At 42.8% G+C, this 27,981-nt stretch overlaps 1 protein-coding gene across 1 annotated transcript in view; it reads left to right on the top strand.

Annotated features, from left to right (window-relative positions):
- Nucleotides 1-27,981, top strand: part of KLHL1 (kelch like family member 1) — a 136,576-nt gene that overhangs the window by 61,657 nt on the left and 46,938 nt on the right. Inside the window, exons 5-6 of the mRNA XM_056861830.1 lie at nucleotides 8,564-8,776; nucleotides 21,343-21,529. Coding sequence (XP_056717808.1) covers nucleotides 8,564-8,776; nucleotides 21,343-21,529 — 400 coding nt within the window. The remainder of the gene's footprint in view (nucleotides 1-8,563; nucleotides 8,777-21,342; nucleotides 21,530-27,981) is intronic.

Raw genomic sequence — 27,981 nt, 5'->3', positions numbered from 1 at the left:
AGGATGCCAACTCTGTGCATAATTAGGGACAGAACCTGTTTGCACTGGGTACCTAATCAAGGAAAATCAGCATTGGTGAATCATGGTCACTGTATTTTTGCAAGCTCTATCCCAAAAATAAAAGCAAACCAAGTACCCAGAGGAAGGGTGCAGGAGTAATACAAGGTATGCTCATCTACTCTTACCAGGTCTTAGTAGGATGCACCAAATGGGCTTCGTAATTCAATAGAAATGCTAGTAAACTATTAAGAAACATCTTAAGCATCACAACTGTCCAAGTGGTGTTTTCAACTCTTATAAGCACTACTGTTATAAGCACCTCTTAGAAGCACCTAAAAAAGGATACTGCAAAGCTTAAGAAGGTGCAGAAAAGAGCAACCAAAATGATCAGGGGATAGAGCAACTATGAGGAGCAGTTAAAACACTTAGGGATGTTTAGCTTCGAAAGAAGGTGCTTAAGGGGAGATGTGATAGAGGTCTATAAAATTATGAATGGTATGGAGAGAGTGGACAAGAAGAAGTATTTCTCCCTCTCTCACAATACTAGAATGCGGGGTCATCTGCTGAAGCTGGAGGGTGAGAGAAATTTAATTAATTAATTAATTAATTAATATTAGGTGCTGTGGAACACAGGCAGGACAATGCTGCTGCAGTCATCTCATTTGTGGGCTTCCTAGAGGTACCTGGTTGGCCACTGTGTGAACAGACTGCTGGACTTGATGGGCCTTGGCCTGATCCAGCATGGCTTTTCTTATGTTCTTATGTTAAGGAACTTGCTTCAGTTGTTTTATAGGCAAATCCTTTGATCTGTGTTTTTTTTTCCCCCCTTCCTAAGATTTCTCTGTATGACAAATTCGGAATTTCGTAATTTTCAGGCGTCTACCAGTGCGACTAACAAAGATGGAGAGTAGCAGCTATTGATTTTAGTTCTTTGATGCCCCAATTGGGTAATGAAAGGCACATGCCCCTCGTTAAGCAGGGCAAAGCACGCCTTTGCATTTTAGCATGTCATAAACAACCCAACGGTGCCATCTAACTGCTGATGCAGCAGCAGTCTCTTTAATTGGCATTCAAAAAACATGCTTGGCTTTTATGTATGTATTCCAACAGACAGAGGTCATACTGCTTTTATGAGGAGTGGAAAAAATACATAAAATGTAATGTGTCTGCTTTGCTTACTTTGATTAAGCTCCGGAGAATATTTTGCAGCAGAGTGATTTGTTCCTGGGTAGCTTTTTCAGGGGGAAAAAATAACATACACAAGGTGTAAGATTCTCTGATTTGTTGTCTCGTCTTCAGTGCTATTCTAGAAATTTTAAAATGACCTGCAGATATGTCTTGTTTGGATGAGAATGTGTTGTAGAGATCTCCAGCTAGTACCTAACTGCTAGTACCTAGAAACCCTAACTGCTGCTAATCCCGAAGAGTGAATGGCTGGGGGAGGCAGAAAGAGAGAAAGAAAGTGTTATGGGGGCAAAAAGAAAGGGCGACAGTAGGGCAGACAGAGAGAATAAGGTTGCCAACCTCCAGGTGGTGGCAGGAGATCTCCCGCTATTACAACTGATCTCCAGGCGACAGAGATCAGTTTACCTGGAGAAAAATATCTGCTTTGGCAATTGGACTCTCTGGCATTGAAGTCCCTCCCCTCCCCAAACCCTACCCTCCTCAGGCTCCATCCCAAAAACCTCCCACCGGTGGTGGACCTGGCAACCCTAAGAGAGAAAGAGAAAGGGATGGTGTGGAAGACAGAGAGAGAGAGAGAGAGAGAAAGACAGTGTGATGGGGTGGAGGGTCAAAAAAAGAGGAGTGACAGACATGGGGGGAGAGAAAGAGTAAGAGAGGGGATGGGGAAGAAGAAGGAGGAGGAGAAGAAGAAGGAGGAGGAGAAGAAGAAGAAGAGTTGATTTTTATATGCTGATTTTCTCTACCTTTTAAGGAGAATCAAACCAGCATACAATCTCCTTCCCTTCCTCTCCCCACAACAGACACCTTGCGAAGTAGGTGAGGCTGAGAGAGTTCGGAGAGATCTGTGACTAGCCCAAGGTCAGCCAGCTGGCTTCCTGTGTACAAGCGGGGAAACCAACCCAGTTCACCACATTAGCCTCCGCCGCTCGTGTGGAGGGGTGAGGAATCAAACCCGGTTCTCCAGATTAGAGTTTGCTGCTCGTAACCACTACACCATGCTAGCACTACACAATGCTGGGAGAGAAAAAGACAAATAAGTGGGGAGAGAGGGGAGGAATCGAAGTTGGGGGGAATGGTTTGGTCCCCACTTGTATGTGAGAGCACACACACATGGCTAAAGTTACTTATGCCTCCTTTATTCAGGTACAAGAATATATGTGGGGGGGGGGCTCCACATTATAGCTTGCTGACATTATGAGATCATTGGGTACTTCTGACAAAACAAAGCACAATGAACATTCCTTCCAAGCATGCAGCTTGCAAGAGGCCAATAAACCTTGAGGATCTGTCAGTTTAATCGATATAATGTGCCACATGACAAATGCTTTCCAATCTCGTTTGAGGCGGAAATTTATCTCTGGGATTCAGAGTGCACATTGGCATATTTTCAGCATTCAAGGAACACTTCAATGAGCCGTTTGTATGTGTTTCTGTCAGGGTAAAACAACTTAATGTGACAGGTTCCTGGTGACTTGTATCTAACACTCTCCTTAAAAAGTTTATGTTAGTAGTTAATTTGGGATAAAGTGACAAAACAATCTGTGAATTGATCTTGGTGGAAAGAAAACGGGAAAGCGATATTTCATTCTGTTGTAGCATATTCACCGTGGAATCCTAAGCAGAGTTATATCCTTCTAAACCCCTTGACTCCACTAGACTTAGGAGCGTGCAGCTCTGTTTAGGATTGCACTTTAGTGCCTATAATGTCATTAATTATATATAACTTTCTACCACAAAATGTTTCTACATATTAGGCCCTATCAATTTAAAAGAGTCAAGTAATATTTAAAAGATAGATCGTCACCTATCGAAGTTCAGGATGAACTTTAAGGTCTCACAATAAGTAATCATACACCGAATTGATAACTCCAAATAGATGGTGAGAAGAGTTGGTTTTTATTCCCTGCTTTTTCTCTACCTTTAAGGAGTCTCAAAGCAGCTTACAATCGCCTTCCCTTCCCCTCCCCACAAAACACACCTTGTGAGGTAAGGCCAAGAGAGTTTGGAGAGAACTGTGAGTAGCCCAAGGTCACCCAGCAGGCTTCATGTGGAGGAGTGTGGTAATCGGACATGGTTCTCCAGATTAGAGTCCACCGCTCATGAGGAGGAGTGGGGATGGGGAATCAAACCTGCTTCACCAGATTAGAGTCTGCCGCTCTTCACCACTACACCACACTGACTCTCCAGCATGCTTGGCTCCTTTTCTGTTATCCAAAGTGACTTCTTTTATATGTTTATTTATTTATTCCTCCCCAAAAGCCCCCTGCCCATTTTATTCCCATCTTAGTCCTTTTAACAAACCATGGCTTGGAACCCATCTATCAAATCTGCTACTGTTGTATGTGGAAAGCTCCTTGCTGCTAGTAATGGAGTGGATCCGTAGGATCCTACCACATCTCAAGGCTGAGAAAACCTCGACTGGCCCAAGATCAACCAATCAGTTATCGAAACTACACCTCAAAAAGTGAGTTTATGATCTCATGATTTAGGCAGATGGATGAATTCACCCATAATTTAAAGCCAGACACAACCCGTTTATTTCCAAGGTGAAGAGGGTTCTTGTATAGATATTTAACTCAATTGGTATAGTTTCTTTCATCATATTCTCAGGTGATGATCTCTGGGTTTAGTTAAATGGGGTAAGACCGTAATAACTGCTAGTTATGTTCCCTCCCTCCCCGCTTTCAAAAGACATTTTAAAACACATGCATCTCTCCACCACAGACAAACTGCTGTTCAACTGGACAGAAGCAGTTGAAAGATAATCATTTTGTCTTAAGTTTGTGAACGGCTTAGAACTTCTGGCCTTTGAACGAACGTCTGTGAGAATCAGCAAGTTGGCGGGAGAGGAGGAGGTGACATAGTGATAATAGAATAAGAGCCCCTGACTCCACAACAGGCAACCTAGAGAGCTGATAATAACTCTTCCTAGCTACCTCATTAGGACATTACAATTCTGTGATATGCTTTGGAGTGATTAAGAAGAAGAAGGAAGTTGACATCTCTCCATCCCTCAGAATAACATCCAGCTTGTTGGTAATTGGGAGAAAATCACCCAAGGGAGTACTGCTGCCTGAGGAGGAGGAGGAGGAGGAAGAAGAAGAGTTGGCTTTTATTTGCAGAACGGAATAGATCAGGAGTGATCTGGCATGCAATTTGGAAAGTGAGGCTGGAACGTTCCCGGGAGTGTGTGCGGGGTTGGGGGGATCGCTCCCTCCTTTCTGCCTCCACCTGCTGACCATCAGCTGGTCAGAGGGCAGCCCAGTTGATTGGTAGGCAATTGCCCACCACAACTGGGCAGTTGGAAACCGTACAAATAAACTAGCGGCCATCACTATATCCTGTGGCCGTGAGTTTCTCAGGTTAAGTACTCTTTGAGTAGGGTTGCCAGATCCCTCTTCACCACCGGCGGGAGGTTTTTGGGGTGGAGCCTGAGGAAGGTGGGATTTGGGGAGGAGAGGGGCTTCAATGCCATACAGTCCAATTGGCAAAGTGGCCATTTTCTCCAGGTGAACTCAATCTCTATGGGCTGGAGATCTGTTGCAGGAGATCTCCAGCTGCTACCTGGGGGCTGGCAACCCTATCTTTGAGTGAGAAAGTGATTCCTTTTGTCCATCCTGAGTTTGTTGCCCAAAAACTTTATTGGGTTTCCCTAAGTTAATTATGACCGGAGAGGGAGAAAAAGGTCTCTATCCACTTGCTCTACCCCACACATGATTTTATACCTCTGTTCCACCCCTTAATTATCTCTCCCCCCCAAACTGACAAGCTCCCAAGACGTTAGCCAGCCTTTCCTTGCAGGGAAACTCTTCCAACCTCTTGATAGTTTTGGTTGCCCTATTTCTATATATTTTTGCAGCAGCACAGGTTACAGTGCGGGATTTACCTACAGGCTTGGCAGGCTGAAGCCTAGGGCCTCAAAATCTAGGGGGCCTCCGGCCAAGGTGAATAATATATATGTATTTCAATCACTACAGTATTTAACAATAACATGTCCATTAGAGGAGGAATTGTGAACTGTGGAGTTTTAAACACCCATCATCATCCTCGGCTTCACTGACTTTTGTTTAAAACCCTCTTCCATCTTCCTCTAGCCATGAGGGTGAGGGATTGGGAGGGACCTCACAAGTGGAATAGCCTAGGGCCTCTCTTCATCTCAATCCAGCACTAGTCACAGTATTCCAAATGTAACTGCACTTGATAAAGTGAGACTGTGCAAACAGAAGTAGTAATTATTCTCAATTATGGCAGTCAGGAAACACATTTACCTCCAGTCCAATGATGCCCCGAGTGTACCTTTCTCCCTTATAAGCAGAGAGCTGCTGACATTGTTTTTATTGACAGTGATCCCATAAGGCTTGTATTATGTTTTGTCATAGAATCATAGAGTTGGAAGGACCACCAGGGTCATCTAGTCCAACCCCCTGCACAATGCAGGAAATTCACAACTGCCTCCCCCCACACCCCCAGTGATCCTTACTCCATGCCCAGAAGATGGCCAAGGTGCCCTCCCTCTCATCATCTGCTTAAGGTCATACAATCAGCATTGCTGACAGGTGGCCATCTAACCTCTTCTTAAAAACCTCCAGGGAAGGAGAGCTCACCACCTCCAAGGAAGCCTGTTCCACTGAGGAACTATCATAGAATCATACAGTTGGAAGGGACCACCAGGGTCATCTAGTCCAACCCTGGTCACAATGCAGGAAATTCACAACTGCCTCCCCCCACATCCCCAGTGACCCCTATTCCATGCCCAGAAGATGGGCAACATGCCCTTCCTCTCTTGGTCACAGTGAGAGATCTGCAGCCAATCCTCCACATAGCACTGTCTGTGCCTGTCATAAAATAGGTGTTTTGCTAGTGGTTCATAACAACAACAAAATGTGTGCGTCTAGAAAAAGGACAGCTGAAACTACCAAAATCACAACAAATCACAAAATCACACAAGGTTGTGAATGGCTTAGAACTTCTGGCCTTTGAACGAACGTCTGTGGCTATCATGTCACCCCTTAACCTTCTCTTCTTCAGACTAAACAAACCCAGTTCCTTAAGTCTCTCCTCATAGGTCATAGATTCCAGACCTTTGACCATTCTGGTCAGTCTCCTCTGGTCAACATCCTTTTTAAATTGTGGAGCCCAAAACTGGACACAGTATTCCAAGTGAGGTCTGACCAATGCAGAATACCAATCCAAGTACATATCCTTAAGAATAAATACGTTACTTGCAAGATACTTTGAAATTTGGGGGTGGGATGGGAAGGAGCGTGTTGTCAAAATTGTACATTAACATGTTTAGAGAAACAATGCAGACAAATCTCAAGTAATTTAAAACAATCCCCCCCCCCCCGAAAAAAAAATTACATTTTTACGATGGAGGATTTTTAAATTTTTAAAGTATTGCCAAACCAACTGCTGTCTCATGTGGCAAATAAATTATTTCTTTGTGACAACTTGCATTCTAAGGCCAGTTTTATTATATGTGTGTTTAAAAAGGGTGTTCTATAACTTTTCTTTCCTAGAGTAGTAATATTGGAAGAGACCTCAAAATCTGATATGAGCTCTGATTATCAAAAGGAATTAAATCTGCATAATTGAGCTTGACTCGGTGGTCAACCAACTGCAATAAATAAACTAATTGTATAAAATATTGTTAATGTAATAACATTTCCTGAATGTTATATTTCTTGGACTGGGAAGTAATTTGAACCGGTTGGTTGTTAAATGCCTGTAAGCATTCTCATTATAAATTCTCAGAACGCCACACATTATGACTATCCACAAAAGATTGCCATATCCCAGTCCCTCTAATTCGGGCAGCGCTATTTGCATTTTATGCAAATTGACTACTAATTATGCAGACCAATGCTTTGGGGTATTTTCCTACCTGTTATGTTGTGTCTGCTCCTGGCTCGTACCATAAGAGTCAGGGAAGGAGCAAGGGAAAGGACATTCGCTTGTGTCATGGGGCTTTCTTGACAAGAATTGTCTGCCTTTCTTCTCTCAGTCTGGGAGAACAGGAAGGCATCTTAAGGAGAGGTGGCAGGTTGCTGGCCTTTCTCATAAAATTTCCCTTCCTTACTTTGCCAAGTCTGACAGCGCATGAAAGCGTGTTGAGGGAGAGATGTGTCAGGTTGCTGTGTCTGTCCCTGCTTTTTCTGCTCGGGCAAGATGCAACACCTGCCTGTCAAACTGCAAAAGTAGAAATGCCAAGACTGACAGGAAGTATCATATTCTTTTTCTTCTCCTCCCCGATCAGATCTTGAAGCTTTAGCGGTTGTGCACAAAAAGCAAGCCTTTAGCTGTTCCTCTAGCTTGTAAAGTTGAGTCTTGGTTATAAGGGAATAGAATGGCCTCCTCTTCTTCTTGCTGTCAAGTCACAGCTGACTTATGGCGAACCCTTTGGGTTTTCAATGTAAAGAGACGTTCAGAGGTTGTTTTGTCATCACCTGCCTCCATGTAGCAAGCCTCGACCTCCTTGGTGGTCTCAGATCCAAGTATTAACCCAGGTTGACCCTGCTTAGCTTCCAAGATCTGAGGAGACTGAACCTAAGAACATAAGAAAAGCCCTGCTGGATCAGACCAAGGCACATCAAGTCCAGCAATCTGTTCACACAGTGACCAACCAGGTGCCTCTAGGAAGCCCACAAACAAGACAACTGCAGCAGCACCATCCTCCCTGTGTTCCACAGCACCTAATATATTCGGCATGCTCTTCTGAAGAATGAATTCTTCTCATCTGTCTTAATTGTAGGCCACCCATAGGGTTGCTAGGTTCCCCTAGTGGGGAATGGGGGGTAGGACTTCCTTGGTGGTCTCCAATCTGAGTAACAACCTGGGCTGACCCTGCATAGCTTCCAAGATCTGAGGAGACAGGTTTGGCTTGGGCCACCCATAGGGTTGCCAGGTTCCCCCCGGTCACCATTGGGGGTTGGGGTGGTAGGTTTGCCCGATTCAGGTTGGGAAACTCCTGGAGATTTGGGGATGGAGCCTGGGGAGAACAGGGACATCAGTGGGGTCACCCAGCTGGCTTCCTGTGGAGGAGTGGGGAAACAAATCCAGTTCACCAGATTAGACTCTATCGCTCATGTGGAGGAATGGGAAATCAAACTCGATTCTCCAGATTAGAGACCAACACTCCAAACCACTGCTCTTAACCACTACACCACACTGCCTCTCAGGGCTTTGACTCTTGAACGCTTATACCCCCAAAATCTTGTGGGTCTCTAAGGCAATAGTGAATTTGAATATAGCTCTTTCTTTGCAAACTAACACGGCTTCCCTCTTTAGAACTCTATCCTTCATAAGTTCTTTTTACTGATATTTGCCCTTCTTTACTATGAGTAAACATTGAAAGATTTCTGTATGTTTTTCTTTGTAGGAGAACATCATGGAAGTTATTAGAAATCAAGAATTTTTACTGTTGCCGGTGGATGAACTCCATAAACTCCTTGCCAGCGATGATGTGAATGTTCCAGATGAAGAGACCATCTTCCATGCCTTAATGATGTGGGTCAAATTTGACATGCCGAAGAGATGTAATGACCTGAGTATGCTTCTGGCCTACATCAGATTGCCCCTTCTTCCACCACAGGTATAATTCTTTAGTTTAGTTGAAAACGATCGATATATTTTAATATATACAGTAGTCCAGAGCTCCAAACCACCTTTCTTAACCACTACACCACTCTGGCTGCTGTATTTGGCAGTATATAATAATTTTCAAATTATTTTACCAGTTCCAGATTATTTTGAACTGTTTTGTTCTTTTCGACAGAGAGAAAATACCCTTTCCTGATTTTTTTTAACACAGAAGTCATATCAAGTTTATCCATTAGCTCATAGTACATTTGCTTGCTATCTTTTTTAGCATTCAAAACTCTTGCTTCCTAGCACCTAGCAGCTTTTAATACATTTTTGGCAATCCCAATAGTTTATATTTATTTCCAAAGATATAGCTTGGTTTATTGACCTAATAAGGTGGTCCGTCATATTTTCAAGGTCCCAATATGAAAATGATTCTAACTTCTGAAGAGACATTAGTTTCCAAATATCCCACCACTGATTTATTGCAGGTGAACTAATTTGTTCATCTTCAACATAAAAATATTTAGTAATTAGGGAAATTGATTAGGAGACTCATCCACATGAATCATTAGAGAAACTCGGCTATGATTGGCATATAATACATTCTAAATTTTAATTTTAATTATCTTATTGATTAATCCAGGAGAATGCAATAAGAAATCTATTCTGGAAGAAGTTTTATGCACTCTTGAAAAATAAGTATAATCTTTCTCCTACAGGAAACACAAGAAATTATGTCTTTAGATATGAGTTAAGAACTTCCGGCACCTTCTAAATTTTTTGATAAAATTCCAGTTTTATTTAAATAGGGTTTTCACCTTTTCTTTGGGGACCTTTCTAATACTCCACTAAAATCCCCACCCTCTATCCTTTCTGTTGAAAGTAAAGGTCCCCTGTGTAAGCACTGGGTGATTCCTGACCCAATGGGTGTCGTCACATCCTGATGTTTATGAAAGTCTAGGCAGACTTTGTTTACGGAGTGGCTTGCCAGTGTTTTCCCCAGCCATCTTCCCTTTACCCCCAGCAAGCTGGGTACTCATTTTACCAACCTTGGAAGGATGGAAGGCTGAGTCAACCTTGAGCCGGCTACCTGAAACCGACTTCCGTCGGGATCGAACTCACGTCGTGAGCAGAGCATTTGACTGAAGTACTGCAGCTTACCACTCTGCGCCACAGGGGTACTTTCTGTTACATGTAGGGAAATGTCTGAGGGAAAGATCATCTTATCTGAAATCTAGGTAGTAGTTAGTAAGTGACTTGCATCTCACAGTTTCCTGCGACTTGAATCTTCTCCTCTTGATTTTCACTGATAATTAATTGGTCCCTATTTTGTTGTCTTTTTTCTTCACCCTGTTTTTTCTTTTACTTCTGAATTATATCTGAAGCAAAACCTTTTGTCTAGCACCTTGTTTAAAATCATCCTTATCTTTCCATTGCACCATATTATCAACACTTTTTTCTTCTGCCACTTTCCATTTCCCTGTTTCTAAAGATTTCTATTACGTAGTATAGAAATCTAGTGCCTTGCTCTTCATTGAAATTGGTTATTATGTTTTCTTTATCCACCCCTCCCCCATTATTTGAAAGGAAAATATGTTGTTAATTAATTTAACATTATCTTAATCCCGCTGTTAAATCTTTTAATTCTGTCAGTTGACTTCCTGGCGTTAAGGTATAAAAGAGCTTGTATTGTTACACCTTTTATTTTGGGTTTCCTTCCATAAACACTTTTAATATGCTTAATTTTGTTTTCAGATTTGTGAATCACATCTCTTGGTTTTTGTGTTTCCAGGTCCCTCCTGGTGACTGGTGGGGAGCTGGGAAGAGGGACTTACTGGCAGTGGGTGGGGGGAGGCCTAGGTCAGTAGTGCCATGACATCACTTTCAGTGTGACAGTAAGTCTCCCCAGCCAATCCATAACAGGGGTCAGGGGTAGGGGATCCCCTACTGCCAGCAGGGGACTGTCAGCCCTACTTGGTCTAGAGCCGGTGTGATTTAGTGGTTAAGATTGGTGGACTCTAATCTAGAGAACCGGGTTCCAATCCCCACTCTTCCACATGAGCAGCGGACTCTAATCTGGTGAACTGGGTTGGATTCCCCACTCCTCCACATGAAGCCAGCTGGGGGATCTTGGGCTAGTCATAATTCTCTCCAAACTCTCTCAGCCCAAACTCTCTCAGCCTGACAAGGTGTCAGTTATGGGGAGGGGAAGGGAAGGTGATTGTAAGCTGGTTTGATTCTTCCTTAAGTGGTGGAGAAAGTCAGCATATAAAAACCAACTCTCCTCCTCCTCCTTCCTTCCTTCCTTCCTTCCTTCCTTCCTTCCTTCCTTCCTTCCTTCCTTCCTTCCTTCCTTCCTTCCTTCCTTCCTTCCTTCCTTCCTTCCTTCCTTCCTTCCTTCCTTCCTTCCTTCCTTTCCCATTAGCTCAGGCTGCCCAAAAGCTCTCTGGAATAGCTGTGTTCTTCAACCTTGCCAGAAAACCCGGTGTGTAGGAGCCCCCTGACCTCTTCCAGTGGGCTGTTCCAGATGCAAGGGGTAGCCACCAGACAGGGTGTAGCCCAGATTGTTGCCAAACATGCCCTAGACAAGGGGGCACTGAAAGTAGATCTTTCAGTCTTCTTGATTCCATACTTTACAGCCACAGACTGGAGTAGAATGTTTTAGCAATGATAGTAGGTGTATGACTATGAGCTGGTAGTCATAGGACATGACTCAGTTTTCATTTCTTGGAGATATTTAATCATATCCTTCCCTAGTAGCTCACATGGATTTCTCTACTGTCCCAGCAGTTGATTTTGCCATTTGTCTTGAAAAGATTCTGTTTGATTTCCCCATGGACTTTGCATGTGTTATCTGAAAAGATCTGACAGCATTCAAACTAATTTCAAAAAAGGGTAAATTTTGTAATTATTTGACATTTGATGGTATCTCTTTGCTCGATAGCTGAATGACAGAGAGGGACTTTAACCATCAGAAACACCAGCCTCTTTTCAGAATTTCATGTACTGTTCTTCCCAAACTATCTGTCTACTAAGTACAATTAACATTAATTTTTTGTACCTGTCACAAAAGCTACTGAGATAAAAAAGTAGTAACAACTTAATGATAAAGCTATCACATTTCTTTGTGCTGCACACAGACAATTTGACCTGGCTGGTCATTCATTTTGCTGTTTTATCAAGGGGAACTCTGAACAGCTGGTATGTTAGGTTGTGCTATTCAGAGTATTTAAGAAAGGATTGGCGTAAGAGTCAATTTTGTTAACAATTGGAAGTCGGTTTCCTTTTCAATGCAAAATGTGAAGTTGGGTAGGGTTCCCAGGCTTAGGAGGTTTGGGCGTGAAGACGGGGGGCTGTGATGGTGCATGCACTGTTATGTCACCTCTGGTAAAAATATGGAAGTGACGCAGGGTAGCTCTAGGAATCACTGGAAACTCTAGGGTAAAATCACAGTGTTTCTGGCGATTTCTAGTGCTACCCTCAACCACTTCCAGCTTTTCACTGGAAGTGATGCAATGTTGCACACAACACCACTTAAATAAAGTGGAGAAGTGAAAGGCAACAGGACCTGGGGGCAGGTGTGCCCCTGCCCCGACCAGGGAAGTGGCAAGCGTAGGTTTGGGTGAGTGAACCCACAGACATATCCTCCCACCAGGAAGTAGATTGCTGGCACGGATATCAAAATATGAACTTTAAGGGAAACATATTCACTCCAACATTTTCTACACTGAAAAGGGTTCATGCTGTTACCTATTCCATCACCTATTCCATTGACAGCCAGTGTAGTGTAGTGGTTAAGAGCAGTGGACTAGAGAACTGGGTTTGATTCCTCACTCTTCCACATGAGTGGCACACTAATCTGGTGAACTGGGATGGTTTCCTCACTCCTACACATGAAGCCAGCTGGGTGACCTTGGGCTAGTCACAGTTCTTTTAGAGCTCTCTCACAAGGTGGGGAGAGGAAGGGAAGACTATTGTAAGCCAGTTTGATTCTCCTTAAAACATAGAGAAAGTTGACATATAAAAACCAACTCTTCTTCTTTCAAATTGCTGATGCCTTATTAATTGGCTATAAATGTCTCTGTAAAAATCATTCAAGGTTGGCATGGTTGGATTGAGACAGACTAACACAGAGTTCCTCAACCACAGTGCATTAGCTATGCTTTGGTTTGCCAACTGGCAACATTCTTCCACTCCTTCCCCAATCCCTAGTTTTAGCAATCCCAGGCAAATGGAACTGATTCATCAGTCCATTGATGGGTGATCATAAATCATTGGTGACCTATATTCATCTTGGCAGACCGCCAGTTGTGGTGACCTACCTTGAAGGTAAACAGCTCTAGTTTCTTGCAGAATTTATTAATCCATTCCTCCATGCTTCGCAACTATGAACACATGAACACATGAGCTGCCTTATACTGAATTCGACCCTTGGTCCATCAAAGTCAGTATTGTCTACTCAGACTATCAGCGGTTCTCCAGACTCTCAGGTGGAGGTCTTTCTCATCACCTACTTGTCTAGTCCCTTTAACTGGAGATGCCAGGGATTGAATCTGGGACCTTCTGCATGCCAAGAAGATGCTCTACCACTGAGCCACGCCCCCTCCCCAAACTTCAGCTATACCCAGTAAGTCAACTAAATGCACACAAATAGATGCCAAGAAAGATGTATTTATTTGAGAACTGAGTTAAACCATGGTTTAAGTTGTACGATAAATGGGGGACCTGTTATACCAAATAATAGTGGAAATTTTCACGGATGGGCTCATTAAATCATAATCTACAGGGAAGTGTTAATGGTGTGAAAATAGTTCCATCTTAATTTAATTACTTATTGCAGATGCTACCAATGACGGTTTCCCTGTACCAGTAATTTAGATTCTACAGTGAACAGAAAAAAAAATAGATTCAAATTCTTTCTCCCCTTCCCCACCCCACATAAGTTAATGTAATACTTCTGTCGCATTTCAATAACTGTACAACCTAGTTTGCATGATTCTTCTTGACAATTTTACCGTATGGATCCTGTAATCCAGATTTGAAAAATACCATTTTTTTTTCTTTGCTGGTGCATGTCCCCGGCTATGTATATGATTTCTTAAAACATAAATATGTTCATTTTGAAAGGGTTCGTGTTAACCAGAGCTTCCGCCTGAAATGCTGAAGGGCTACTATTAAGATAATACATAAACTCACTTCCTGACATTTTTTTTTAAGTTGTCTCCATCTCCTACACCAGCCATTTTTGGTTGGCTCCACCTCCTGTGGCAGCCATTTTGTGGCTGCGCTCACCACCATCTCAGAATTCTGAAGGTGCCCACTGGCTCAAAAAGGTTGGGGACCCCTGTTTTACCAAAAGAACACTTAAAAAAGAGGTGTTCTATGTGTTTTCCTGTTTTAGCAAGACTTAATGGTTTTGTATGACAATACAGGAATTCAGATTATTCCACCATTATAATACAACACTCTTTCATTTAACTATTTTGCTATGCATAGAATGAAATTACTTTTTTGCTATGTGTAGAATGGAATTACTTCTTCCACATCACTTTCTATTTTATTTGGTGCATTGGATCTGACTTTTGTTAGCAGTCAAATTTTGATTCCTCCAAGTTTTTTTTTTTAAGTGAGAAGCACCCCCAAAAACCCTAATCTAGATGCATTATTATTCAGATCTTTAATAGTTTGGCTTGAAAGTCTGATTATGTATGTAAAATGTTATATTCTTACCGAGTCAAACCAGTTTAAAGCTTTTGATTGAAGAATGCCAGCCTTTAATTAAAATACATTGAACCAGGGATTGGGAATAATTAACTGGATTTATTTTACTGCTAGCAAACTAAATCGGAATATTGGTTAAGGTGAGACTTGATCAATTAGGACAGGGAATGCAATTTGCGCCTAATACCAGCCTGGTCACTGTGCAAAGATTTGCTAATTTTCTCTTAAACCTGTCTAGCACACAAAATCATAAAGAAAAGAATATGGGGTTGAGGCAGAAGGAAACATTCTTTTTTAAATTTGGAAAGCAATACAAATCCTTTAAAACAAAAACCCAAATGTTCAATATGTGAGGGCAGTTGAAAACTTAAAGAGGTGAAAATAAGCACCTTCAAAGTGAAGAAACTCAAAACCAAAACTCTATTGGCCTTTGTTTATTTCTCAGTGTTTGACTTGTGATATCCACACACAAAACCATCACATGGCTTGGAAGTCATCAACTAATAAACATCTACGTGGACATGTCTAGAAAACTGTGGTGAAGAAATACAGCATTTAAATCGACCTTTATGTTGTCCCTCAGTCAGAATTGCAGAGGTTTTGAGACACTCACTATGAACAGTAACACTTAAAAACACAACAAAAAAACTCAACGCTACAGCTCATATCTAGACACAATGTAGGAAGTTCACAACTACTTCTCTCCCCCCCCCCCCGTGACCCCTACTCCATGCCCAAAAGGGGGGGAACCCTCCAGGATCCCTGGCCAATCTGGCCTGGAGTAAAATTGTTTCCTGACCCCAAAGTGGCGATCGGCACTACCTGGGGCATGCAAGAAAGGGCCACGAGAGCCAAACACTGATGCAAACCTTCCTGCCTCCCTCCCATGATCTTCCTAAGTTCACAGACTCAGCATTGCTGACAGATGGCCATCTAGCCTCTGCTTAAAAACCTCCAAGGAAGGAGAGCCCACCACCTCCCTAGGAAGCCTGTTCTGCTTTAACTGTCAGAAACGTTTTCCTAATGTTTACCTGGAAACTCTTTTGATTTAATTTCAACTCATTGGTTCTGGTCCAACAGTTGGTTGGTTCTGGTTATACAATTAATTGAGAGTGCCCTACGACTACTTCTTTTACAGTGTTCTATTAATTCTTGGTATTGTTCATGAAATATGCTTTCAAACTGAAATTGGTTATCAAAGATATGCATGAGCTCCTACATCAGTAGTACCTTGTGAATCATTAACTTATCAGTTTCTTTTCTTTTTCTCTACAAAGATGCAACATGGTCTGAAACAGTTTGAAAGAGCATTTTTTTCCAAATAGGGAGTGGGGTTCAAGCAGTTTGGTCTCACATCAAACGTGTAAGACCTAGTCGACTGGGAAATTCTCCCTCAAACTCCACGGCATAACCTCCCACATTTTTTATTGTCATTTCTTCTTAGAACTGTCTGAACTGTCCGTAGAACTGTGGCCTCGTCCACTTCCTTGCAATGAGTTTCCATCTCATTGGCATAACTCGGTGTTCTTTCTACTCATTCTCTCTGGGTGAAAGAACTCTCTAGGGCTGTAGATAAAATAAGACCTAGATTCTTTGTTTGGAGATTCCGTGCTGCCGGTTCTGGGGGTCATTGGGCTAAGTATGCATAAGGTACTAAATAACTGTTTGTCCCAATGGATAGTAAATCCAGAAGAAGAAATGAAACAGTCTGAAATAAGGTGTGGTTGTCATTTCTCCGAAATACACATACCATACCAGTCACACAGGTTTTGCATGACTTTGGGGCTGTGGCTCAGTGGTAGAGTATCTACTTGGCATGCAGAAGGTCCCAGGTTCAATCCCCGGCATCTCCAGTTAAAGGGACTAGGCAAGTAGGTGACGTGAAAGACCCCTGCCTGAGACCCTGGAGAGCCCGTGCCGGTCTGAGTAGACAATGCTAACTTTGATGGACCAAGGGTCTGATTCAGTATAAGGCAGCTTCATGGGTTCATGTGTTTTGAATCGATACAAAAAAAGCTGGAAAAAATTGTGAAGATAGGTGTCAGTGGAGAGAGTATGCACTCTCTGACACTATGTTTCTGTCACCAGTTTTCTGGGAAAGCTATTGGATTAGATTCAGGCAGTGCTTATTTCAGTCTCACTGAGTGTTCCTTCTTACTACAGCCCCATGCCAGTTTGACCATGCGAGTCCATTATCTCTAACATAGGGCTAAAACGCACGGTCGCTTTATCCTCCTTTAATCCCTGTTTCAGCCAGGATTGAGCCTGGATCGAACGCATGCGTTTCGCCTAATGTGCATTCAATCCTGGCTAAAACAGGGATTAAAGGAGGATAAAGCGACCATGCGTTTTCGCCCATAGTCTTTGTAATGGATCTCCTCTGACCATCCATAAAGGCTATGGTGGGTATCATGGGATCTTTTTCACCAAACTGGTTGAATCCAACCCATCATATATTTCTACTATGGTTCTGTGGAATACTCTCTAATTTCATTGACCACTCTGTTGGGTGCAAACGTTTCCCTTCAGCTATTGCTCGGGCTCCATCTCCACCCAGCCACCCCACCAGATGCTCCTTCCTTCTCCTTCCCGGATTACTTGTACTTGATCCCAGCCAATCACAAAACAAACAAGCTAATGTCACAGTTCTCTATAGAGAGTGAGTGTTGTTTATGTTACCGAGTCACTGGAGCCAAATGAAGTCAATTGAACATAGGGGCAATGCTTTCTAGATTATCCATATTGTTGGTTTCATTCGGTTAGAGACCAAACATTGTCATTATAACACCATATAGCCATTCAGATTTGGCTGCATGGTAGTGTTCTTGGCAAGTGAGAACAAGAGAAGGCAGGGTAAATTAGTCCATGATTACTTTTACAGGGAGTGCCAAATGATCATAGTAAAAGGAGGTAATAACATTGTCAGAAATGTTCATGGAAGGTATTTCTGGATCAGAGAATGTTGACTAGGGATATATGACGATGCTCTTCTTTAATTCCTTCTTGTTTTTGATGTTGTGAACCATTTCATTTCCCTCCTTCTCATTCCTGGTGTTCCCATTTGTGATGTGTCCCCCATTAAGTTGCTTCTGTTTGCATTAATTTGGGGTTAAGAGCGGTAGTTTGGAGCGGTGGACTCTGATCTGGAAAACCAGGTTTGATTCCCCCTCCTCCACATGAGCAGCAGAGGCTAATCTGGTGAACTGGATTGGTTTCCCTACTCCGACACATGAAGCCAGCTGGGCGACCTCGGGCTAGTCATGATCTCTCAGCCCCACCTACCTCACAGGTTGTCTGTTGTGGGGAAGGGAAGGTGACTGTAAGCCGGTTTGATTCTTCCTTAAGTGGTAGAGAAAGTCGGCATATAAAAAAAAACAACTCTTCTTCTAATCCTAACATAGAATTTTCTTGAAATGGCAAGAAATCCCAAAGCATCTAAGCAAGAAAAAGTTGGGCAGGCAGATAAAATGCATCTGAGATGGGTAGAGTGCAAATCATCATCATCATCATCATAATTATCATCATCATCTAAAGCTATACAAGTCCCCAAGACCAGATGAGTTGTCTTTTTATTTTTGAATGATGGTTGCTCCTTAAAATACGATCAATATAATTGACAAAACTCTCAGGGAGGGATATCCCAGTGGCAGGTAGTCGCAGCTGCAGCTGGCCCCTGCAGGCTCACCAGCAACTCCATTGGCAGCAGCTGGGACCTGGTGCTCACCCAGAGCATCAATGCTGTTCCTTGCTCATGCTTTCTGCCAAGAGCTATGGCAATGGGTGGAGCAGATTGATGTGTGGGCAGACAGGAAGGTGCATATTACAACTTATGTTGTTAAATAGGATTTTAAAAATCTTAATACTTTTCCCGCCCTGACCTGGATGGCCCAGGCTAGCCTGATCTCGTCAGATCTCAGAAGCTAAGCAGGGTCAGCCCTGGTTAGTATTTGGATGGGAGACCACCAAGGAATACCTGGGTTGCTGTGCAGAGGAAGGCACTGGCAAACCACCTCTGCTAGTCTCTTGCCATGAAAACCCCAAAAAGGGGTCGCCATAAGTCGGCTGCGACTTGACGGCACTTTACACACACACACACACAATACTTTTCCCTCTGTGTAATATGTATTTCTCCTTTCTTAAGATAAATAAATTGTGTGGCTTAGTTTTTAACACAGTAAAGGATGTTTTCTAGCTTGTGGAATATTAAATTCCCAGATCCTCCACTGAGGAAACAGAAACAGAGAAGAATGCTTGTGGGAAAAGTTGGAATAAATTTCTTAAATTAGGTACTTAGTTTTTTTAACTGTTCTCTTGTGCCTTGGTGGGCTCCCCCCCCCCTTTTTTTAATTGCCAAACGTAAGATCTGGCATACAAAAAATATAAATAATTATATTATAAAATGCATACAGTAGTGCCTATTATTAGTGCATTTATTTGTGAATTTGTCTGAGCAATGTGATTGCTCCCCTTCCTTTATTATGCAAATGAGTGTTAATTGCAATATTAATTTTCAATAGAAAGAACAAAAAAAAAGTTATAGGGTGGAAGGCTCCAGCAACTGTCTCAACAAACTGCTATAAAAACAGGGCTTGATTCCAAATTAGAAAAGAAGTTGAGGGCTATCATATCCTCCCTTTTGCTATTCCAAACATGCAATAAGAGCAGGAGGCTTATCCATTCCCCAGTTGACGGCCATGTATGGAATGTGGGCTACACTGAGTTTGCACAGCAATTTGTGCAAGCCTAGGGTTGTCAACCTCATAGAAACATAGAATCATAGAGTTGGAAGGGACCACCAGGGCCATCAAGTCCAACCCCCTGCACAATGCAGGAAATTCACAACTACCTCCCCCCTCCACACCCCTAGTGACCAGAAGATGGCCAAGATGCCCTCCCTCTCATCATCTGCCCAAGGTCACAGAATCAGCATTGCTGTCAGATGGCCATCTAACCTCTTCTTAAAAACCTCCAGGGAAGGAGAGCTTACCACCTCCAGAGGAAGCCTGTTCCACCGAGGAACTGCTCTAACTGTTAGAAAATTCTTCCTAATGTCTAGACGGAAACTCTTCTGATTTAATTTCAACCCGTTGGTTCTGGCCCGACCTTCTTGAGCAACAGAAAACAACTCGGCACCCTCCTCTATATGACAGCCCTTCAGGTGCTTGAACATAGTTATCGTATCCCCTCTCAGTCTTCTCCTTTTCAGGCTAAACAGGTACTAGCAGGAGATCTGCTATTACAACTGATCTCCAACCGATAGAGATCAGTTCACCTCGAGAAAATGGCCGCTTTGGCAATTGTACTCTATGGCATTGAAGTCCCCTCCCCTCTTCAACCCCCACCCTCCTCAGGCTCCTCCCAAAAAAACTCCCACTGGTGGAAAGAAGGGACCCTTTGCCCTTGTTGCCAAAATTGTCAGAGACTCATAGGGATACATTTGTGTATCATTTATTCCCAAATAAGCCGAGGATAAGCAGAGGATATACAGCGCAGACGAGAAGTTTTTGACAAAAGCCGGGGCAGCAGCTAATTGCATTTTAGTTATCCTTTGTAACATGTTGGCAAGATGAAATACGCAGGGGCAGGAGACAAATATTTGCTTTGCTGCTTCTTGAACCAGAGGTATGTGTTAATTTGCAATATAATTTAGAAACATTATCAGCAACAGCCATAATTTATCTGAGGAAGATCGTTAAAAACCTAGTGATGTATTTTGCCAACCATACAAAAAAGTGTTTAAACTGTTGTTCTTGTTGGTTTCATTTGAACTGCTATATTTTAGAAGGGAAACTGGCTTTGGGATAACTGTTTAGGATATGACAAAAGGGAGATTGTTCACTGCAACATCTTGCTTAAGGATGTCAGACAACTATTTTTATGAAATCCAGTCGATCATGTATTGTATGAGAAATTGGTCGATGTCCACATTTCTGCTCTCTTATTCGTTAGGTGGCTTTGAACTGGATGTCCCAGGCTAGCCTGATCTCATCGGATCTTGGAAGCTAAGCAGGGTTTGGCTCCTGTTAGTACTGATGGGAGACCACCAAGGAAGTCCAGGGTCGCTATGTAGAGGCAGGCAATGGCAAGCCACCTCTGTTCGACTCTTGCCTTGAAAGCCACATGGGGTCGCTATAAGTCAGCTGCAACCCCATAGCACCAGAATGTTAGACTACATCAAGGAGACTTGAGTTCAAATTCCTACCCAGTCGTGAGTTTTACTATATGACCCAAGGCCTACCATGGATGTTCTCACCTTCTGTTAGCTGAAGCACAGTTTACCACATCAGCATGGTGTAGTGGTTAAGAGCGGTGGTTTGGAGCAGTGACTCTGATCTGGAAAACCGGGTTTTATTCCCCACTCCTCCACATGAGTGGCGGAGGCTAATCTGGTGAACTGGATTTGTTTCCCCACTCCTACACGTGACACTAGCTGGGTGACCTTGGGCTAGTCACAGCTCTGATAGAGCTCTCTCGGCCTCATCTACCTCACAGGGTATCTGTTGTGGGGAGGGGAAGGGAAAATGATTGTAAGCTGGTTTGATTCTTCCTTAAGTAGTAGAGAAAGTCGGCATATAAAAACCAACTCTTCTTCTTCTTCTTCAACGAGACCTAGACCAAAGCTGATACATTGACCATGCTCCAGGGTGATATATTGATCATGTTGCCTGTGTAATCTGGGTCGCCTTCCCAGATGATTTTCTTTCTTTCTGCTTATTAGGCTATCCTCCTCCAGGTTGTCTGCCAGCCCAAGCTCCATTCATGTGAGTGAAGCTCGGGCAAGCAGAGTGCTCCGGGGATTAGGCTAGAAGGCCTGGGATGTCGTTACTAAATCGCAACTCATATAATTTACAGATTTTAGCTGACCTAGAAAACCATGCACTTTTTAAAGATGACTTGGAATGTCAGAAGCTGATTCTGGAAGCCATGAAATATCATCTTTTGCCAGAAAGACGGACGCTCATGCAAAGCCCAAGAACGAAGCCAAGGAAATCCACAGTTGGAACGTTGTATGCTGTTGGGGGAATGGACAACAACAAAGGTACCAGATATTTAAAATGACAAGATAGTTGACAGAACACAGCTTTTCTTTTTCTCTTACGGCGTTAAGATATGAGCGTCACCATGAAATGGACTCATCTACAGGTTGGTTGTTTTTGGATAGGCAAGAAAGCATGAATAGACAAAAGAGAAGAAAAACACCTTCACGGGGGTGCTACAGTCCACATACTTTAATGTACTTGTCCATGTCTTAAGTTATAAGCACTTGATCTAAATGCTAGGTGGATTTAGACTCACAATACATGTTCTCTTGCATCATAATTAGTAAACCACAAGTGGGGGACCGGTAATGACTTGCAGGGGGTATTTCATTTCCCCCTGTACCCCCTCCTCAATTATTTCTTCTTTCCTTGCCCCTGCAGCTCCCATAGCATTTCCCTTTTTTCGGCTTCTTTCTTTCCTTCCCACCCCCCCAACTAACCTACATTTATTTCCCCCCTCCCCAACTTTCCTTTCCCAGGCAGACTCTCCTCTGGAAAAGCCTGGCCAAATTGCATGGTGGCTGCCACCACCCAGTCAAGTTGTATATGTAATACGTCTTCAGTGGTTGCCCCTGTCCCCAGTTAGTCGTCTTCCATCAGGGGACATGATTGGGGAGGGGATAGAACCGTTTCCCGGGCTGTTTTGGCCTCCCCACAGTTTTGCTTTACAGAAACCAAATGTTGGAAGGCTGAGCAATATTGTTGTGTTTTGTTAGAAACCCCAAAAATGGCCACTGAGATTCCAGAATATAGTCTCAGTGGGCATTCTTTTCTGAAAGCTACAGATGCAGTATCTATAATTCTGGTGAATTCTAATCCCCGAATGAAAAATTTCATATTTTTTGCAAACCTGGCGAAATCCCCGTTGTATACCCCAACTTCATTTTGTGGATTTTTTGATCCACACTATATAAACTAGTTAAGAATTAGATATGTGATGTTTATGAACTTTCCACTGATTCTTTAACTGTGCATACTGTATGTATATTTTGGTCCCAATCTTCTTTACCCAAAGATGGAATAATCTTGTTCCTTCCTCTTTCTCTGACAGTGATTATTGTCAGTCTGTTCTACTTCCCTTTTGGGGAAATAGAGCTACAAAAGCACAAAACCAACTGCATGCCACCACAATGAAGATAAACTACAAGTCACCATCTGACAAATGGAGGGAAACACGAGCAAACCAATTTATTCTGATGGTTTAGCCTGGTGGACTAAAATTACAGTGCAGTGTAAATTACGATCAATGAGTTTATTTACTTCATAATTAATATTGTTTGTTCACTTTGACCAATGGCCCAACCTAGCCTGATCTCATCTGATCTTGGAAGGTAAGCAGGGTTGGCCCTGGTTAGTACTTGGATGGGAGACTGCTGAGGAAGTCCAGGGCTGCTATGCAGAGGCAGACAATGGCAAACCACTTCTGTTAGTTTCTTGCCTTCAAAACCCCATGAGTGGACCCCATAAATTGGCTGCGACTTGATGGCACTTTCCAGCACCATCACGAAGGCCTCAGTTATATTTTATTGACAGTGAATAGAATAACTTTTTGAAAATGTTTTGAAATCTCCGTCCCAGGCTCTGTGTGTGTGCATGAGATTTCTGGAGTGAAAGCTTGGTAATAATTGATCTGAGATGGGCAGATGGGGAGCCAGTGGTTAAAAGCAGTGGACTCTAATCTGGAGAACCGGGTTTGATTCCCCACTCTTCCACATGAGCAGTGGACTCTAATCTGGAGAAACAGGTTGGTTTCCCCATTCCTACACATGAAGCCTACTGGGTGACCTTGGGCTACTCACAGTTCTCTCTGAACTCTCTCAGCCCCACCTACCTCAAAAGGTGTCTGTTGTGGGGAGAAGAAGGGAAGGAGATTGTAAGCCGGTTTGATTCTCCTTAAAAAGTAGAGAAAGTCAGCATATACAGTACATATATACACAATTCTTCTTCAGACTCAGTCTGCAGCCTAGTTCTAAGCCCTTTCATGTCAGACAAGTTACTGAATCCATATGCACATCACTAGTAATCTATTAATAGTATTCAATATTTCCTACCAGTGTATCTTAATCTTAGGACAAAGCCATCAAATATGAAGTAATCTCCTTCAATATCATTCATCTCTAATACTTCTCAGCTCTCTCCTTATATTGCCTGTTTCAATTGGTGGTACCCTTGGAAGTTTATTTGATAATGATTTTCAGCTAAGATAAAATGCTTTTGCATTCAAGAACTTCATGTTACTGTGTCGTAGTCTGAACATTAAAAACTCAGCCAGTGGAGAATTTCAGCCAAAGAGATAGCGGTGTCTTCACATTTTACCTTTTGCACGGTTTGCTCCTGAGAAGTCAAAATGGGTTCACAGCCTAGTCAGTTATCATGAGCATTTCTTTAAGAGCTCTTTTCTTGGGCTAATCAAAGAAATGAGTTAGTGATGATTATGGGTAGGGTTCCTGAAACATGGAGCTGAGCCATTACTTTTAATATCATCTTGCCCCAGAGAAGTTGCACTCAGGATATTCCCCTCAGCTCCCCATTCTCCTGAGGATCAGGAAACTTCATAGTGTGTGTTGGTTACATCTCTCTTTGTAACTCAAATAGTGCAGGCTAGGCCCAGCTAATTAGACACTGGAAGCTAAGCAGGGTCATCCATAGTTAGTGCTTGGATGGGAGACCACCAAGGAAGTCCAGGATTGCTATGCAGAGGGAGGCAATGGCCAACCACCTCTGCTTATCTATTGTCTTGAAAACCCCATGATGGCTTTCCATGAGTTGACTGCAACTTGACGACACTTGATAATGATGATGATGATGTCTCTCCTACCAAGAGTATCCAAAGCTATGCAGCAAACAAAGGGTTGGATCCAACCAACTTTATCTTTGCTGAAAAAGGAAGATGTGTGTGTGGGGGGGGACCCATTTGGTCATCCAAAAAAACTTGGGGGAGTGATAACCCTGTAGACAAAAGTAATGGCCTTAGGCAGTTCATGAGAGGGAGGGCCTCTTGGCCATCTTCTGGGCATAGAGTAGGGGTCGCTGGGTGTGTGTGGGGGGGAGGTAGTTGTGAAATTCCTGCATTGTGCAGGGGGGTTGGACTAGAAGACCCTGGTGGTCCCTTCCAACTCTATGATTTTATGACTTTATGATTCTATGAGGACTAAGGTCTGTTAAGAGGAGGGGAACTGGGCAAGCTTGAGCAAAAGGTTGGCTGGATCCAACCTTAATATTTGCATGAATGTGGGCAGCTTTATCTGTCATCTCTGCCTCCCCCTTGTTCTGTTTATTTCCTCACATCTCTTCCCACAGCTAGAGTGAGGGGGTAAAAGTTGAAGGATCTTTCAAAACCTCAGAAATGCAACATCTGTGCTATATTGGTTCAGATGTTCTGCAAATGACAAGAACACAAAATAAAGGAACCATCTGTACCCCTTTGGGTGGCTCTAGGTCTCCGAGGTATCCTTTGTTAATGAAAAACTTGCCCTTCCCTGTCAGTTCACTTCAGTTTTGCTCTTGAGTTAAAGGTCTTGAGTTGAAATGCAGCGGTAATAATACGTTATCGGGAAGACCATGTCTTTTTGAAGACCATAAAACGTCGACTTCTCAAAACGAGTTTCTTTTTTTTAAGATCCCAAATGCAGAACAAAATCTGCAGAGCAAATTGTGTCAGGGACTAAGCTGTAGAATGATTACCGAGGGTGGGAAAACTTGCCGAGCAAAAGAGGTCTCAATAAATAATCGAGCAGTTTTATAGAAAAAAAGCAGAATGCTGATTGATCTCCCATCAGGTGCTTCCAGCAGCCTCGCCGTCCCTGCAGAAGAAACAACCAAGGGGCAAAGATCGGCTGCAAACTAAAAAAAGCAATAATGTCAGAGGGACTGGGATGGGGAAAAAATGTGTGTGAGAGAGGGAGACAGGGAAAAAACTCTGGAATCAAAGCCCTAGGTTATCTTGCTTTCAATGAATCATTGTCTCAAGCTGAACACAGGGGAGAAGACAAAACTTTAAAATAGGCCAGGAAAGAAATCAGCTATATAAAAAAAGCTCAGACATCTTAGTAACCAAAAGAGATAAAAATTGATCTACGGTAACAATAGTTTAAAATGTCCTATTGTTTAATCTGGTGATTAAATCTACAAACCTCTCCAGTTGTATTTTCAATAAATGGATATTTATTGTATCAACATGTATCAACATGAATTAGAAATATCGTTCAGCTGAATGGTCGGTGAAAAATGCTCAGATTTTATTGGTAGCATTCAGTGTGAAAGGGTTCTTCCTTAATTTCGAGGAACAGGTATTATTTTCCCCCTTTCAGTTCCAGAGCTATCCCAAAAGAAATATAGCCTCTTTTTGTTGGCTTCATTAGAATTAATGTTAGAGGAAAACAAAGGATTCATTGAAAGCTATGCTTAATTTCTATGTCAAGGGTTTTTGTTTTTTAAATTGGGCTGTGCCTCAAATCTCTGTTTGGACCATTTATTTATTTATTTACTTACTTACCTATCCCATCTTCTTCCCCAATAAGGACCCAAAGTGGATTGACATAATTCCCCCCAATTTTATCATCACAACAACCCTGTGAGGTAGGTTAAGCCGAGTGTGTATGACTGATTAAAGGTCACCAGCAAGTTTCCTCAGCAGCTGGGGATTCAAACCTGGGTCTCCCAGGACCCACTCTGACACTCCCTTTGGGATCAGGTTGTTCACTTCATATTAGTAGTCGAGTTCATTTGATACAGTGATGTGTGTGTGTTAAGTGCCATCAAGTCGCTTCCAACTCATGGCAACCCTATGAATGAAAGTCCTCCAAAATGTCCTATCTTTGACAGCCTTGCTCAGATCTTGCAAATTGAAGGCTGTGGCTTCCTTTATTGAGTCCATCCATCTCCTGCTGGGTCTTCCTCTTTTCCTGCTGCCCTCAACATTTCCTAGCATGACTGTCTTTTCCAGTGACAGTGGATACACAGTATATTTTGTAGCACTATTCATGTTCATCTTAAAATATTAATTTCATTGCTTTGTGCTTATTTATTTATTTATTTTATTGAAACCAACTATATCACCACCTTTCCCTGTGGTTCAGGGTGGGTTACAGTAATAATTAAAAAAACCAAAAAAACATTTCTGGTTTAAACCAAAAATAAAAATAGCAAACCCCAAAAACTCTCCCTCCCCTTAAAGATACCTGCCAATTCAAGCCCTTTCCAAAACAGTGGCAAACAGGGAAGGCCTTGCAGCGCCTCCTGAAGATCTCCAAGGAGGGAGTCTTCTCTCGCCTCTTCGGGGAACCCATTCTGCAGAGCTGGAGCCATGATGGCAAGGGCCCGGGCTCTGGTCGATGCCAGACAGGCCACCCTAAGCAGTGAGATAGCCAAATGATGGCTGCCTGATGACCATAGGTGGCGCACAGGGAAATATGGAAGGAGACGGTCCTTCAAATATGTGGGTCCCAGGTCAAGAAGAAGAAGAGTTGTTTTTTTATACCCCGCTTTTCTCTACTTTTAAGTAGTCTCAAACTGGCTTATAATCACCTTCCCTTCCGCTCCCCACAACAGACACCCTGTGAGGTAGGTGGGGCAAGGGAAACTGAGTTTTCCCACGATTCTTGGATGAGGAAGCAGGCGGCTATTACAAACTGTGAAAAGTGAGTACTTTTAAAATTGTCTCGGGGGGGGGGGCATTTTTCAAGGTAGAGTCATCAAACTCACAGCATAGCTTCAAGGGACTCTCCTTGCATGAACCCCAAATTTTGGTAAAGTTTGGGACAGGGGGTCTGATTTTATGGGGTCCGGAAGGGGTCGCCCCCTCTACCTCCATATAGAAGTATGGTAAAGTTTACAATGGTTCTCTATGGAGGAGGGGGTCGACCCTTTCCGGACCCCATAACATTGGACCCCCTGACCCAATTTTCACCAAAATTTGGGGTTCATGCAAGGAGAGTCCCTTGAAGCTACCCGGAAAATTTAGGAATGCTAACTCCAAAAATGTCTCCCCCAGAGCTCATTAAAAAAATTCCCATAGGGAAAAGCCTGAGGAAAGCCGAAAAAAGTGGAATATCTATTCAGCTGATTCAGCAATCAGCTATTCCCAGGTTTTGGTATTTGGTAAAACTAAAACCTGAATATTACCGAAACGGCTAATTTCAGATTTAATTTCCGTTCAGGTTTATCGATATGCATAACCCTACTCACAGGGTTACTGTGAGGATAAAGATACAGAGAATCATAGAATCATAGAGTTCGAATGGACCACCAGGGTCATCTAGTCCAACCCCCTGCACAATGCAGGAAATTCATAACTACCTCCCCCACATACCCCCAGTGACCCCCTGTCAGATGGACGCCCTCGCTGACACCCCCATCCATGCCTAGAAGAATGATGTAAGCCGCTTTGGGTCCCCATTGGGGAGAACGGTGGTGAATTAAATAAATAAAATAAAGACTACATCTCACCTGC

This window comes from Euleptes europaea, chromosome 16 (genome assembly GCF_029931775.1).
Source record: "Euleptes europaea isolate rEulEur1 chromosome 16, rEulEur1.hap1, whole genome shotgun sequence".
NCBI classification, from domain to species: domain Eukaryota; kingdom Metazoa; phylum Chordata; class Lepidosauria; order Squamata; family Sphaerodactylidae; genus Euleptes; species Euleptes europaea.
This window is presented reverse-complemented; position numbering and strand designations above follow the sequence as displayed.